The sequence below is a fragment of the Pelodiscus sinensis genome, chromosome 1 (genome assembly GCF_052426305.1).
Source record: "Pelodiscus sinensis isolate ZL-2025 chromosome 1, ASM5242630v1, whole genome shotgun sequence".
Lineage (NCBI taxonomy): Eukaryota > Metazoa > Chordata > Testudines > Trionychidae > Pelodiscus > Pelodiscus sinensis.
Genome location: NC_143052.1, coordinates 163,512,613 through 163,526,959, shown reverse-complemented (window position 1 = coordinate 163,526,959; position 14,347 = coordinate 163,512,613). Strand labels below are relative to the sequence as shown.

The window sequence follows — 14,347 nt, the reverse complement described above, 5'->3', positions numbered from 1 at the left end:
TAGGCAAGGAAATTGTTTCTAGGCTTGTTTAATTTAAATTAAGATAGTTGAAAGCAGCATTTTTTTCTTCTGCTTGGAAACATTTCAAGCCCATATTAAGTCAATGTTCAGTTATAAACTTTTGAAAGAACAATAATATTTTCTTCAGTTATGAATATTTCAGCATTGCGCACAACCTCCATTCCTGAAGTGTTTGTAACTCCAAAAACCTACTATACAAACACTAGGGGGCAGTGCCCCCATCTCCCTACACGCACCAACCCCTCTATCACTGGCTGCTTTTGTGGCCAGAGAGCATGTTAATCTTGTACTGAGCCTAGCTGAGCTTTCCATGGCCTCAGGTCACTCACACCCTTCTCCGCTCCGGCTCCACCACAATCCTGGATGAACTGTTCCATCCAAACACACTCTGCCTGTACTGGCCACCCACGCCCTTCAATAACCAGACATTTCCTCCTGCCCCACCCGGAATAAAATAGTTTGTTCATGTGCAAAGTTCAGACCCTCTCCTGGCAGCTAGCATGTGACTACGGAGAAGTAACCTGTCAGGAAGGGCTGTGCTCTGAGGGCTTGGGGGCCTCATGTGTAAACAAAAACCAAACGCAGTCAGTAAAACGGGGCCCAATTCTAAATGAATCCCCTTGGTTCCAGGTACTCTTGGTCACCCGACTCGCTAGCAAGGGGAAGGGGCTGGGTTACATGCGAGCAACTCGGTACGAAGATAATTCCCCATTCTCCACGCCCAGTTACTGTCTATCTTTGCAGAGCGGCAGCTCCCCAGATGTACCCTTCCAGCTGGCAAGTGAGCTCCCACCACAGGGCTGGGACATGAACAGTGTGGACAGAGCGCAATGGAGAGAACCAGATTTGGGTCACATGGGAAGAGAGCCCGGTGGGGTAATCGGGGCCGCTAGTCCTTAATCTGGAGATCCATGGCACACAGTCATCCCCTCCCTCCATCCCTATCCCATCCCTACACCCCCATTCCTCTGTTCTCCATTCCTATACCCATCATCTTCCCTAACCCCTCCTCCTCCCCATCCCCCTCCTTCCAACACTATCCCTACCTACATTCCTACACCCACTCATCCTCCCTAATGCCTCCCTCTCCCCACCTCCACACTACCTATCCCTACCCCCACCTCCTTCCTCCATCCCCACCCCACACTGCACATCCTTCTGCCTCCATACCTATATACCACTCACCTCCACCATCCTCCCTTACCGCACTGCCCATCCCCACCTACACTCTATCCCCCTTCCTCCCTCCCTACACACACCTTGCCCCCTCCCAGGAATTTGTCAAGCTGCAGGCCCCTCCCCCCAAGAGCACCACTGACCTGGGCAATACAGCCCCGGCTACCGCAGCAGGAGCCACAGCCCACTCCCAGCTCAGCTTTTCCGGGCCGGTTGGGGCAGCTTTGCTCCGTGGTGAGCCCAGGGAGACCAAAGTGCAGAATGGCTGTTCTGGAGAACCAGGGAAGCAACCAGGGTGCAGTGTAACCACGCTGGCCCCAAAAGGCCGGGAGTGCGATGTGGCCAAGACCCACCCAGCTTGCAGCGGAACCATGAGAGCATTCTTGAGCCAGGGGGCTGGCCTCGGGTCACGGGCACATGCCGGAGCTGTTCACTTGGGGAGAGACCTGAACCGTGGCTCCCAGATGCTGTGGCCAGGCCCAAGCTGCAGAGAGCAAATCCATGCGGCGGGCATGTGCTGCTCCAGGGGGCACACAGGGAAGGAGCCACCGTCCCCCCATTTCAAGGAGCAGTCACATGGTCAAGAGGTCCTTGAGTGAGGCCACCAAGGAGGAGGAAAGCTGGGCAGCTGAGGGTGCAGGTGGGCGGCAGGACACAGAATGACGTCACTGTTGTCCCAGAGAAAATTTGTTTTTATATATATGGAGAGATATGGAAACAAGAGTTCAATCTCTCTCTTTCAAAACACCTGAAGGCAACAATATATAACAAGACTTTTAGATGAAAAACAAGAGGCTTAAAAAAATGTAAAAGAGTGTGCGTGGGGGCAAGTCTTGTTTTTCTCTTAACATTAAATATAGCATCCCACATTCACCTGAATTAGGACCTTGTATAGTGATCTGTGTATTTTGTATTGCCCAATGCAATGAAGCGATTTAGTTATAACACTCAGGAAAAAGATAAAAAATTAAAACTCTAAACTTTCTTCCGCTTTGCTGGATACTGCTATAGTAAAAAGGAGGTAATTTTACCTATTCACACAGAGACAGAAAATCCATCTCCTTTCCATCTGAATAGAAAGAATGATTAAAAAATGAAAACGAATGGAAAGAAGTGTTGCAGCTTATTTACAGTCATGTTAAGCAAATTCATCACTTCAATGGAAATGGAAATAGCCTAGAAATGTGGGGGTGGAAGAATATATCCGGTAATGTACATTTACTACATATTAAATGCCCTTTTTCATTACAAAATAATCAATTCTTCACTGAGACCACATCGCTATTTTTAACTGCTGGCAAACGCAGATAAACACATAATAGCTGTGTTTTGAAAAGCAGTGGCCTGTTCAATCTCTTTCAGAGGAAAGACCATTTTCAAAAGGCTGAACTCAAAGGGACAGTGCAACTTAGGTGACATATTAGGTTATCATATTAGCCATTCACCGGGAGATCTGTTCTTTATGCCCTACTTTATGATACAAGGGCAAACAGTAAATTCAATCCTGTCCACCCATTTGCATAGCTCTCTAACTATCAGGTAGTACAGCTGCATGACCAGCAATCTATGCTCAGAAGAAGCCTAGATCTGAAGCAGCAAGAGTAACACAGACAAAGAAGCTCTGTGAAGAAGCTTGTGCAGCATCTAACCATTGCTTGTGCTGTATCTGACTAATGCTGCTAATTCCATATTTTTCTAAATTTACTCACTTTTTAAGTGAAACTCTGTGAATGAAAATTTACAGGAACAAAAGGTTTTGGTAACCTCTTGGCTTACAAAAATAGATGCTCACAGACACCATTAAAAAGGGTGAGCTACTGATGTTCTTCGAGAGGTGTTGCTCGTGTTCATTCCAATAGGTGTGTGCGTGCTCCAGGTACATAAGTGTCGGAAGGTTTTTCCCCAGTGGTGCAGGTTAGGTCAGCTGGGGAGCTCCTTGGAGTGGTGGAGCCAACACGGTGTGATATTAAGGGCTATGCCGACCCTGCATCCCTTCACTTCCTTCTCGCCAGAAGGGAGGCGGGTAGGATTTGGAAGGGGCATGAGCAACACATCTCCAAGAACTACCATTACAAAAGGTAGGTAACTGTGTTTTCTTCTTCAAGCAATTGTTCGTGTGCATTCCAATAGGTGACTCCCAAGCAGCTTACCTGGAGGAGGGGTTGGAATTCATTGAGCTGCTCTACCAAACTCCCATGCCATGGTTGCTGAGTGACAAAACGAGAAGGATGTGAATGGATGGCTTCTTTGCTGCCCTGCAAGTGTTCTGAATTGTGCAAGGATTGCTGCCAAGGATTGGGAGTGAGCCATCAGTGCCAGGGCTGGGACCTTGTCCAGGTAATAGTAGGTCCTGATGCTGGATGTGATCCATGATGAGAGGCACTGGGACAAGAAGGGGAGTCCCCTCATTCTTTCAGCTATCGCGATAAAGAGGTTGGTGACTCACAAAATGGCTTTGTGTGCTCAATATAAAAGACAAGGGCACGTCTCACATCTAGCAAATAAAAGCTTGCTTGGGGCTTTAGGAAGAAAACCAGTAGGAAGATGTCCTGATTTACATGGAAGTGGAAGGCCACTGTGGGCAGAGATGCCCGGTGCAGGCAGATTTGCAGTTTGTCTTTGTAGAAGAGTGTATGGGGGCTCAGAGATAAGGGCCTGGAGCTCTGAGACGCACGTGGCTGAAGTTACTGACACTTAGGAAGGCCATTTTCCAAGAGAGATAGAATGGGGCAGGTTGCAAGGGGCTCAAAGGGTCAGGTGAGATCCCAGTGAGGGACTGGGTATTTGACTTGGTGATATAACCTCTGAAAATCCTTGAGGAAGTGTCCTACAATGGGGAAGAAGTGGGATAAATGGTTCCCAAAAGGGGAGGGGGGAGCGGAGGAGTGCGCAAATTTCCAGGAATTGGGCAGAATAGTGGCTTGCACCTCCCTGTAAGTGGCACTGGTCTCAGCTAATTCAGCAACAAGAACTATGCTCACAGCCATCATTATGCGGTGCAATGCCTGGCTTCAAGTGTCTGGGCTCCCCCGCTCCTCCAAAGTCCAGCACACGATTCAGGATCATCTGTTCGACCGTGTGGGACTGTTCTCAGAAAAGATGTACAACAAACAGCACAGGCTGAAGGATTCCTGGGCAGTCTTCGAAAGTTCGCCTTGAGGCCTTGGCGCTGGCCTAAGGAGGATTGTGTGAGCAGCAGTGGCTGGCTGTTTCTGCCACATCTGCAAGTATGATCCTTCCTAGAGAGAAGGAACATGCAGGTGGCTTCAGCTTAAAGGGTCTCCTCTGAGGCGCTGGCGTATGGACAGGGATGAAGAAATGTCAATTACTGCCTCATCCAGTGAGGAAGAGGATGCCCTGGGAAACGGGTCATCCTGACCCTCAAGCTTCCTGGTGTCCACACAGATGCTGGGTGGGGGAGTCGCTGGCGGCAGGGTGGTGTTGGCAACCATGTGGCAGGGTCCTCCAGCAGTGCCTTAACCAGGTCGGTCGTGGGCCCTTTTTGGTGCACTGGAGTAACTGACATGGCTGAAGGCAGGTGCAGGAGACCATGATGCTGCCCTTGGCACTGGGCTGTGACCCTAACGGTAGGCCCATTATGTCCAAAAGGGCCACTGCATCGGAGTCTGCCACCGTGGGAGCCAGGACATCTGTGCGCCAGGGCGATGAGGTTCTCCTCTGTCAGTGCTGTGAGCAGTGCCAGGATCCAGGCTGTGGTAAGTACTGGGCACTACACGAAATCTCCACCTCGGAAACTGAAGCATACTCTGAGCCTGACTAATATGGGACACGATAGTGCCAGTGATTAGTGCTAAGGTAATGGCCTCAGCGTGACTGGTTTGCCTCATTGCTGAAAGGGGGCTGGTGCTGGCAATAGTACAGATACCAGTGCCAACAACATCAGTGCCTTGGGAAGTCTGGTGCTGGTCCCTGTGCTATCCATGCTGTGCTGTCCAGTTGGAGCCGGCATCCATTCCGGCATAGCGATCCGGTGGAGGTTCAGGACTCGGCTGCTGGCGAGTGCATTGTCATAGCCAATAGGTCCCTGGCCACTTTGGAAGTGTCTGGCATGGAGGGAGAATCCAAGTCCTACTCTAGCACTCCACGCATAGAAGAGTCATCCACGCCTGGATTCAACGGTCCCGTGCTTGGGGCTGGAGTCAATGGTGCCAGGACTGCTGCACCTTCCTTGTGGTGTCCCAATATGGGACACACTGCACTGGGGTAGCACTGGGGTAGCCTTGGTCTGACCTGTTATTCTTGTGCAACACCAGGGATTCTGAATGGTGCCGCACCAATGAACTGGCTTTGTGTGCCGAGGAGCAGCACTAGTGCTCCTTGTATTCCTCCTTTCTCAGTGCCGATGAGTCCCATATCAAAGAGGCTAGTGTGATGCTGGCTTTGGTCCCAAAGGTCTGAGTGCCAACTCTAGAAGCAGAGTTTCAAATGATGGTCCCTTTCTCTCTTGGTCCGTGGTTTGGAACACCTACAAATTATGCACTTATAGATTAATTCTCCCTCGCCTAAACACATTAGATAAGCAGCATGCGGGTCCCTCTTGAGTATAGGCTTGCTACAGGAGCCACAGTGCTTAAAAGCCTGGAGTCACTACATGCCCCAGGGCAAAACGAAGCACAGGAAGGAGGAGGGGGCATCCCAACAAAAATGTATTATCTACAAAGACTAACTTGGAGTGGCTCCTACGTGGGGCAGTGTGTAAGGCTCTGACAGTCGTGCACTATTAGAATGCACATGAGCAATCACACATATTATTCCCAATATTCATTGGGTAACTGAAGTTACATACATACACACACAGAAGTAGGCACATACACAATACTGTATTACAGCATTTCATCTGCACAACAGTAATAATAAAAATACGTATTGTGGAGTACCTGTCACAGTTCCATAGTAAGTAATTCGATAGCAATTCAAACATTTCATTATACATATTTCAGAATACAGTGTGTCCTCTCCAAAATTTCAGCTCTTACTCTGAATACAGAATGAATTTTCCAAGCGGTTACAAATAAATCAATGACTGACTTAAAATTAAAATAAGAATTTTAACAAATTTAGCATTCTAGTATGCCGTTTTTCTGTCTCAAACACTTCAGACTTCTAAGAGTTAAAATGCTCTGAAGTACTAAACACTGACTACATTTAAAAAAAATAATACCAATTAATTTTGGCCCAATCTTAGCTCTGCTATGCAATGACATCATAAACCAAAATGAGGAAATGCATCAAATTTGCCTTTAAAAAAAATCAGTGTAATCTAATCTAGTCCTGATTAGATTATATTGTAACCATAACTGTATGCCCATCCCAACTTGTTGTTACAAGGAGGAGTTACAATTGTTTGGCTCTGCATTTCTATAACTTAACTTGAAAATTTTTTTTTTTTTAAATCACAAAATTTGGGCCAATTTTGATGTGACAATATCAATTTATCTCATTTGCATTTCATCCATTGTGCTATCATATTTTATTCTATATTTAAACAACTGAAATGATCAGCCCTTGCATAGAACTTTAAGTTAACTAATTAATTCTAATTAAATCTCTGAAGCAGATAGATATTTATACCCACCTCACAGTTAGGGAAACTGAACGTAGACATTTTAAATGACTTGCTAAAAATCAATAGGAAAATCTCTATCACAACCAAGGTTTGAACTCAGAACCTCAATCTTAATCATGCACCCAGGCCATCAGAGCAAATAACTGACAGTGAATAGAGCTGTATTCTATTATCATCAGGGCTCGACAAATCCGTATTTCAGTCGGTCGCCCCGTTCACCGGTGGTGCGCGCATGCGCAGTGCAGGTCTGGCGAGTGGATTTCACCGCGGTTTGTCGAGCCCTGATTATCATCATCAGTGGCACTGAATTGCTCACCAATTGAACAAGTCATTTAGTTTCTCCCTGACTGACACTGTTTCATGCTCTTTCTTGATGGGGTGTTGTGAAAATTCTTTAACGTTTGCAAAGCATTCTGAGTTAAAAGGTAATATAGAAATTCAAAGCAGCATTTAACCATTTACTGAACTCATTGCGATTACACACATGCTTAAATATCTTGCCGAATCGGGCTCTTACTCTTTGACATACTCCTGACAACAGAAGCCTTATAAAAATGATCTATTCCCTAAATTCCAAAATCCAGACAAGTGAAAAATCACAATGCATACGCTGTTGAATTTATGGTCTTACTGAGCCCTTTGGAAGAAAAAATATATCAATTTTTTTTCTGATGGAAGTTACAGATCAAAAATATATTATCCTCAACAAATTTTTGTTGTTCAGACTGTTTAAGGCGAGTTCACTGCACATTCAGCAAATGCAATGTTTTTCTTTTCTAAATTTAGGGATAATTGTATTAAATATTATTTGGGGTGACAGGCACTTTTTGGGATTTCTTTTTTAAAAATAAGGTTCCTGCTGTCAAGATTCTGCATCAGGATTATAATCCAGAATGATTTATACAAATTTGAAAAATTTCAGTGAATGATGTATGCTTCCTTTAGCTAGAAGTTCACAAATTAGATTTTACATGTCAAATATTGAAAAGAGAAAACCGAAGGAGGTCAGTGTTTCAAATATGATTGATTTTTTCAATGGAAATGGGTGACATGATGCATTACTGCAATAAGACACTCATATTTCTGTTATCAATCATAGGTTTCTGGGAGGCCTTTTTTCCTCAGGAAGTCATGCAAAAGTATCTTGCTCTGCTCCTATGGAGACTTCCATAAAAAACACTCTTTTAAAAAAAACACATTACTTTATTCCTCTCTGAATTTGCCTTGACAGCTGGATACTTCTGAATGAATCATTGTGTACATTTAAAAGTTTAGTGTTTGATCAATAGCTATAAAACAATATACAGATGCTGAAACTATTTTTTTTGGAAAGAAAAATAATTCTTCTTTAACCCAACTCCAAAAACATGTCAATTTTATTATACTGTAATGCATTACTTAATTGTTCATGTTTCAATTGTTTCCTACACACCATATACAAGGACAACAGTTGAATTAACAGGAAACCAAAAGGCTTTAATAGGAAATGTATTAATTTTATCTGGTAAAAACTGAATTGCTACTATGAATAATATACTTTCAGTTGTACTCTTTTTTTAACCAAATGTTGTCAAACCAAATCTGAAAGGTATTGTGGGGAAGCTTGTGTTGCTGATTCTCAGCGCTGGATAAAGAAAGGGCTAGTTTTCCCACTCTGCTGGTCTTAAACCTAGTACAGACAGCATATGAAGTGCCCCTCCTTCTTCAACCCGGGGCTCTCAACATTCAGTTTTAGATAAACAATACAATTTTTATTGCAGCTTAACCTCTTATTTATAGGCCTCTGCCTTGAATACTGCAAAGCTATAACAATTCAGTGGCAGCACAGACGAGCTAAATGCAGGCCGAACCTCTCTTGTCTGGCACCCTCGGGATCTGAGTGGTCCCAAACCACACAATCTGCCAGACAAGGGAGGTCAAGGCTCCCTACCCAGGTGTAGGGTTCTGCTCCTGCTGGGACTGTCCACCGTACCACCTGCCCTGCTGACTCAGCAGTGCCCCCAAACCAGCCCTGGACGGAGGCCACCCCCGCTGACTCCAGCCCTGGCTGTGACTGTGCTATTGGCCACTGGTCCTGCTGCTTTCAGCCCCAAGTTGGGGCTTCACTCCCGACCACCAGCCCAGTGTGGGCTGCGCTTCTAAACTGGCCAGCCAGCGCTGGATCAGCAGTAACCGTGGTCTCACCACGGATGTTGCTGGACCAGAGAGTTCTGGGTTTTAGAGATTCAACCTGTACTTATGGTTCAATCCTGCAAACACATTTGCTCAGATGGTTATACCTATTAAGTTCTTGTGTGTGAGTATGGACAAAACCGGGCCCTGAAGCTCCTCCTGAAAACAGTCCAAATAGCACAGACAGAAAGACCAAACAATCTGAAAGCTAGTTTGACAACCTAACAGAAACCAACATTGATGAGAACATTTGTCATCAAATTAGACTAACAGTGTATCTCAAGTTGATAATTCTGCTAAAAAGTAACAAAGAAATATCCCTCATCAGAATTTCCACACAGGGTTACAGACCATTTCATTGAAATTATACACAGATGCAGCATAAGCAGCCTTTATAATTTTTTTTAAATTATAAACTATACTTATACCTCTGCTTCAAAGGGGGTATACGGCAGGAATCAAAAACACCTCTCATGCCACATCAAACTATTTAGGTGCTCATAGCAGGGTATTCTGCATCATTTTGCAACTGAGGCAAAGTACTGCATTAAGACACACTCTCAATGAAGTCAACAGAATACTATGGGCCATGTATCAGTTGAAGATTTGAACACTGCTGTTTATATCGCAGTTCTACAATTAAACAACTCTGCATCAGTGGCAGGAAGCCTGCTTCCCATGGGCCACATCAGGCCCATTGGGTTCTATGTGTGGAGCATGAAACATATACCTTTGCTTACCCACAGGATTACCAGATATTGCTGGCTTCTGTCTGTGTAGTTATTTTCCTACTGGTATTACTAAACTGACACGCATGTAAAGCAAGGGCATGCGAAGTGAGGTGTGTGCTGAATGCGCACAGCGCTGACTGTGAGAGCTGTGTACTAGGGATGTCAGCATGTAAGCAACTATGCAATGAATTGATAAGCCTGTGCTTATCGGTTAATCCTGTCGATTACACACACTCCCTCCCTGCTTGCTGCCTCTGAGAACCAGATCCTGTGGAGCCACTTGCCCTCCCCTACCCCCACTGCTGCCTCTGACAGAGAGGCAGCAGCGCGCAGGGTGAGGGGGAAGACAGCTTTAAGTCATCTGCCTGCATAGCGGCAAGGCAGGCAGGAGTTGGTGCTCCAGGAGGAGCTGGCTTAAAAGTCAACTCTCCATGATTACTGTCTCTGCCTGTCCTCCCGCCTTCCCGTGCTGCCACAGAGCACGGATAGAGTCTGCTTTGTGGATGATGGCTCAGCTTTTGTTTGTGGGGAGCTTGGGCCCCCTGTGGACAGGGGTGCCACCTCATGCTGCTGCCTCTGTTTCAGGCAGGGGAGAGCCGTTTTTTTTTGATAGGGTGTGTCTAAACTACATGGCTCCATCGATGGAGCCATGTAGATTAGGTTGATTGGCAAAGGGAAATGAGGCCGCGATTTAAATAATCGCAGCTTCATTTAAATTTAAATGGCTTCCATGCTGAGCCGACAAACAGCTGATCAGTTGTTTGTCGGCTCAGTGCACTAGTCTGGACACTCCCGCGCCGACCTGAAATCCCTTTATTGATTTGCCTGTTATGCCTCGTAGGATGAGGTTTACCGGGGAGGTCGATAAAGGGCTTTCATGTCGGCAGGGGAGCATCCAAACTGCCCCGATCTGCCGACAAACAGCGGATCGGCAGAGCAGGGCAGCCATTTAAATTTAAATGAAGCTGCGATTATTTAAATCGCGGCTTCATTTCCCTTTGCTGAACAAACAAATCTACATGGCTCTGTCGACGGAGCCATGTAGTTTAGACGTACCCATAGAGAGGCAGCTGCGCAGAGTGGCAGGGGGCTTCCTGGAAGTGCGCATTTGTTGCTGTCCCCACCTCTGGGGAGTATCGAATAGTTGTTTAACAGCTAAAATTTGACGCAGTTACATGATTATCCAATTACACTTCTACTGTGCACTCCCTCCCGATAGTGCTGCTATGGTTCAGCTGACACACTTTACAATTTTTTAGGCATGCAAGCGCTTTGTAACTAAGACGGTCTCTTGGGACAACAATCTTCCAGCCCACTGAGATGACGGAAAGCCACTCATGTACCCCACTCACTTACCTCAGTTGCCCCTCACTGCTCTCCATTAACTCTTTCATCTAACTTTCAATGTAAGCAAAAAATGCTACATGCTGCAGCACATTCTGTACTTACCAAATAGGAGTATGGTGCATGAAACTTGGATGTGGTTGTTACACATACCAAACCTTGCCACAATATCATTTAATTTAATCAGTGAAAGTGTCTTTAACAATTTTTTTTCCGTTTCTCACCTTAGCAGCTGCACCTGTACAACAGATAACTCCTTCCTTTGGATGAGTCTCAGTGTTGCCTGCTGAATATCAGAACAGAATAACCAACTTCTGTCATTTGAACATGGAGCATCTAGTAGTACCTGTATAGCCAATGAGTAGAAGAATGAACAAAAGTATTAATTGCAAAGTAGAAAGCGAAGTTACTCACCTCCCGTGCAGTAACTGTTGTTCTTCGAGGTGGTGTCCCCAAGGGTGCTCCACTATGGGTGCTGGGCTTGCCCCGGTGCCGCAGACTTGTCATTAGCAGTGTCTGGCCGGACCACGCATGTGCCGCAGGCTCGCGGCTTTCGCGCTCTTTCTGTCGCGCGGTCCGGCCCCTCCGCCAGTTCCTCGAAACCGCCTCGGAGTCTGTAAGAGACAAGCAGAGAGAGAGAGAGGACTCCGAAGTGGGGAGGAGGGCGGGTAGTGGAGCACCCGCGGGGACACCACCTCGAAGAACAACAGTTACTGCACCGGAGGTGAGTAACTTCGCTTTCTTCTTTGGGGATGTCCCCGCGGGTGCTCCACTATGGGTGACTGCATAGCGGTAGTCGCCAAAAATGGAAGGAGGGCAAGGAGACCCTATTTATCCGCCGTGTAGAGCACTGCAGTCGCCACTGCCCCATCTGAGTGAGAGAGAGAGAGAGAGATAGAATAATGCTTAGCGAAGGTCCCATGAGAGGACCAGGTCGCCGTTCTGCAAATGTCCTTCAGAGATACACCTGCAGATGTGGCCATGGCTCTAGTGGAATGAGTGTGTGGTTGGGAAGGAAGGGGCAACACTCTCGTTGCGTACGATTGCACTATGCATGCGGTTACGAGATTGGAGATTCTCTGGGAAGACAGACGTTAACCCTTTGACCTGTGTGCCAGGGAAATGAATAAAAGGTCCGTAAGCCTGAACGATCTATGTAGAACGCGAAGGCCCTGCTGATGTCCAAGGAATGTAGGGCCACGTCTCGTGGCGAGGCATGGGGCTTCGGGAAAAAGGTTGGCAAGATGACTGGTTCATTAACATGGAAATTGGAGACAATCTTGGGTAGGAACCTCGGATGTAATCGCAAGACTACCCCATCGCTACGGAAAATCGTATATGGTAGAATGGCCATCATGACGGAAAGCTCGCTAACCCTGCGTGCAGAGGTTATTGCGAGCAGGAAAACCGTTTTCAGAGTGAGGAATTGTAAGGATACGGTCGCCAGAGGCTCGAACGGTGGCCTCATTAGGGCGTTGAGTACCACGTCCAGGCTCCACACAGGAGGGACTGGGTTGCGTGGTGGGTCTATATTGATAAGGCCCTTGAGAAATCTTTTAGTCGTAGGATGGGCGAAGATAGAAATGCCATCTATAGATGGTGTGAATGCTGATATTGCTGCGAGGTGCACCCTGATGGAGGCTAACGCAAGACCCTTGTTTTTTAGGTGCAGTGCATAGTCCAGTACGGAGGAAATGGATGGACGTGTCAGATCGTGGTGGTTCGAGGTACACCAGGAGGAGTATGTGCGCCACTTGTGAAGGCAAGTTTTCCTCGTGGTTTGTCGCCTACTCTGTACTAGGACGTGTTGGACTGCGGCAGAGCAGAGAGATTCACAATTGTTCAGCCAATTAGGAACCATGCTGTTAGGTTCAGCATTTGTATCTGGCGATGTTTCAGGCGTCCTTGGGCTTGTGTGAGGAGGTCATGGAGAGGCGGAAGGCGGATCGGCGTCCGCGCAGAGAGGTGGTGCAGGAATGTAAACCAGTGCTGGCGAGGCCAATCTGGGGCTATGAGGATTAGCATAGCCCTGTCTGCCTTCAGCTTCTGAAGGACCTTGGGAATGAGAGGTATGGGGGAAAATGCATAAAGGAGGGGTCCGCGCCAAGTCACAAGGAAGGCATCCCCTAGAGATGCGCGGTCCAGGCCCGCTCTGGTGCAGAACTTGCGGCATTTTGTGTTGGCGGGAGTTGCGAAGAGATCCACTCGGGGAGTCCCCCAACGTTGGAAGATGTCGCATAATACGCCGTCGTGCATTTCCCATTCGTGTTTCGAGTGGAAGTGTCTGCTCAGGAAGTCTGCCATCACGTTTGTGGTGCCAGGTAAGTAGGATGCCAAAGGAGTCACCCCGTGGCGAATGCACCAGTTCCAAAAGCGGATAGCTTCTGTGCATAGAGAACGGGAGCGAGCGCCGCCCTGGCGATTTACCTAGTACATGGCTGTGATGTTGTCTGTAAGTATCGTCACAGTGGTATTCCGAATGTGGACGAGGAAGGATTTGCATGCGTTGAAAATAGCACGAAGCTCTAGGAGGTTTATGTGCAACCTTGCTTCTTGTGGGGACCATTGGCCTTGTACCGAGAGGGAACCCATGTGGGCCCCCCAGCCTAGTAGGGAGGCGTCTGTTGTGATTTGGTGGAGAGGCTGCTGTGGGTGAAATGGTACGCCCGATAGCAGGTTTGTGTGGCTGGTCCACCATTGGAGTGATTGAAGAACAGCAGGTGGCGGTGTAACGGGCCTGTGGAGATCGTATCTGGTGTGGTGGTATATGAGGGTCAGCCAGTGCTGAAGGGCACGCAGGTGTAGTCTGGCGTATTTCACCACGTACGTTGTGGCGGCCATGTGGCCCATGAGTCTGAGACATGTGATGAGTGGAATGGTGGGGCTCACAGTGATAGTGCAAATGAGGTCCTGGATGGCCTGAAATCTCTGCAATGGTAGGAACGCTCTGCCGGCAAGTGAGTCCAGACGGGCCCCAATGAACTCGATGTCCTGAGTGGGATGCAAGACGGACTTCTGCTCGTTGAGGAGGAGTCCGAGCTATCGAAAGACTTGCATCGTGAGGTGAACCATGCGGGAGACCTCGTGTGCCGAAGCGCCTTTGAGCAGGCAGTCGTCCAGATAAGGGAAGATAAACACTCCTTGGCGTCGGAGAAAGGCCGTGACCATGGATAGGACCTTTGAGAACATCCGGGGGGCTGAGGATAGCCCGAAGGAGAGGACCTTGTATTGAAAATGGTCCTTCGCCACGATGAAGCGCAAGAACCTTCTGTGAGCAGGGTGGATAGGGACGTGGAAATAGGCATCCTGGAGGTCG

At 47.3% G+C, this 14,347-nt stretch overlaps 1 protein-coding gene across 2 annotated transcripts in view; it reads right to left on the bottom strand.

The window, feature by feature from the left end:
• NSUN3 (NOP2/Sun RNA methyltransferase 3) overlaps positions 1-14,347 on the bottom strand; it is a 39,880-nt gene that overhangs the window by 10,754 nt on the left and 14,779 nt on the right. For both annotated transcript variants that reach the window (XM_075908911.2, XM_075908917.2), the window contains exon 5: positions 11,256-11,377. In XM_075908911.2, the coding sequence (XP_075765026.2) occupies positions 11,256-11,377 (122 nt within the window). The remainder of the gene's footprint in view (positions 1-11,255; positions 11,378-14,347) is intronic.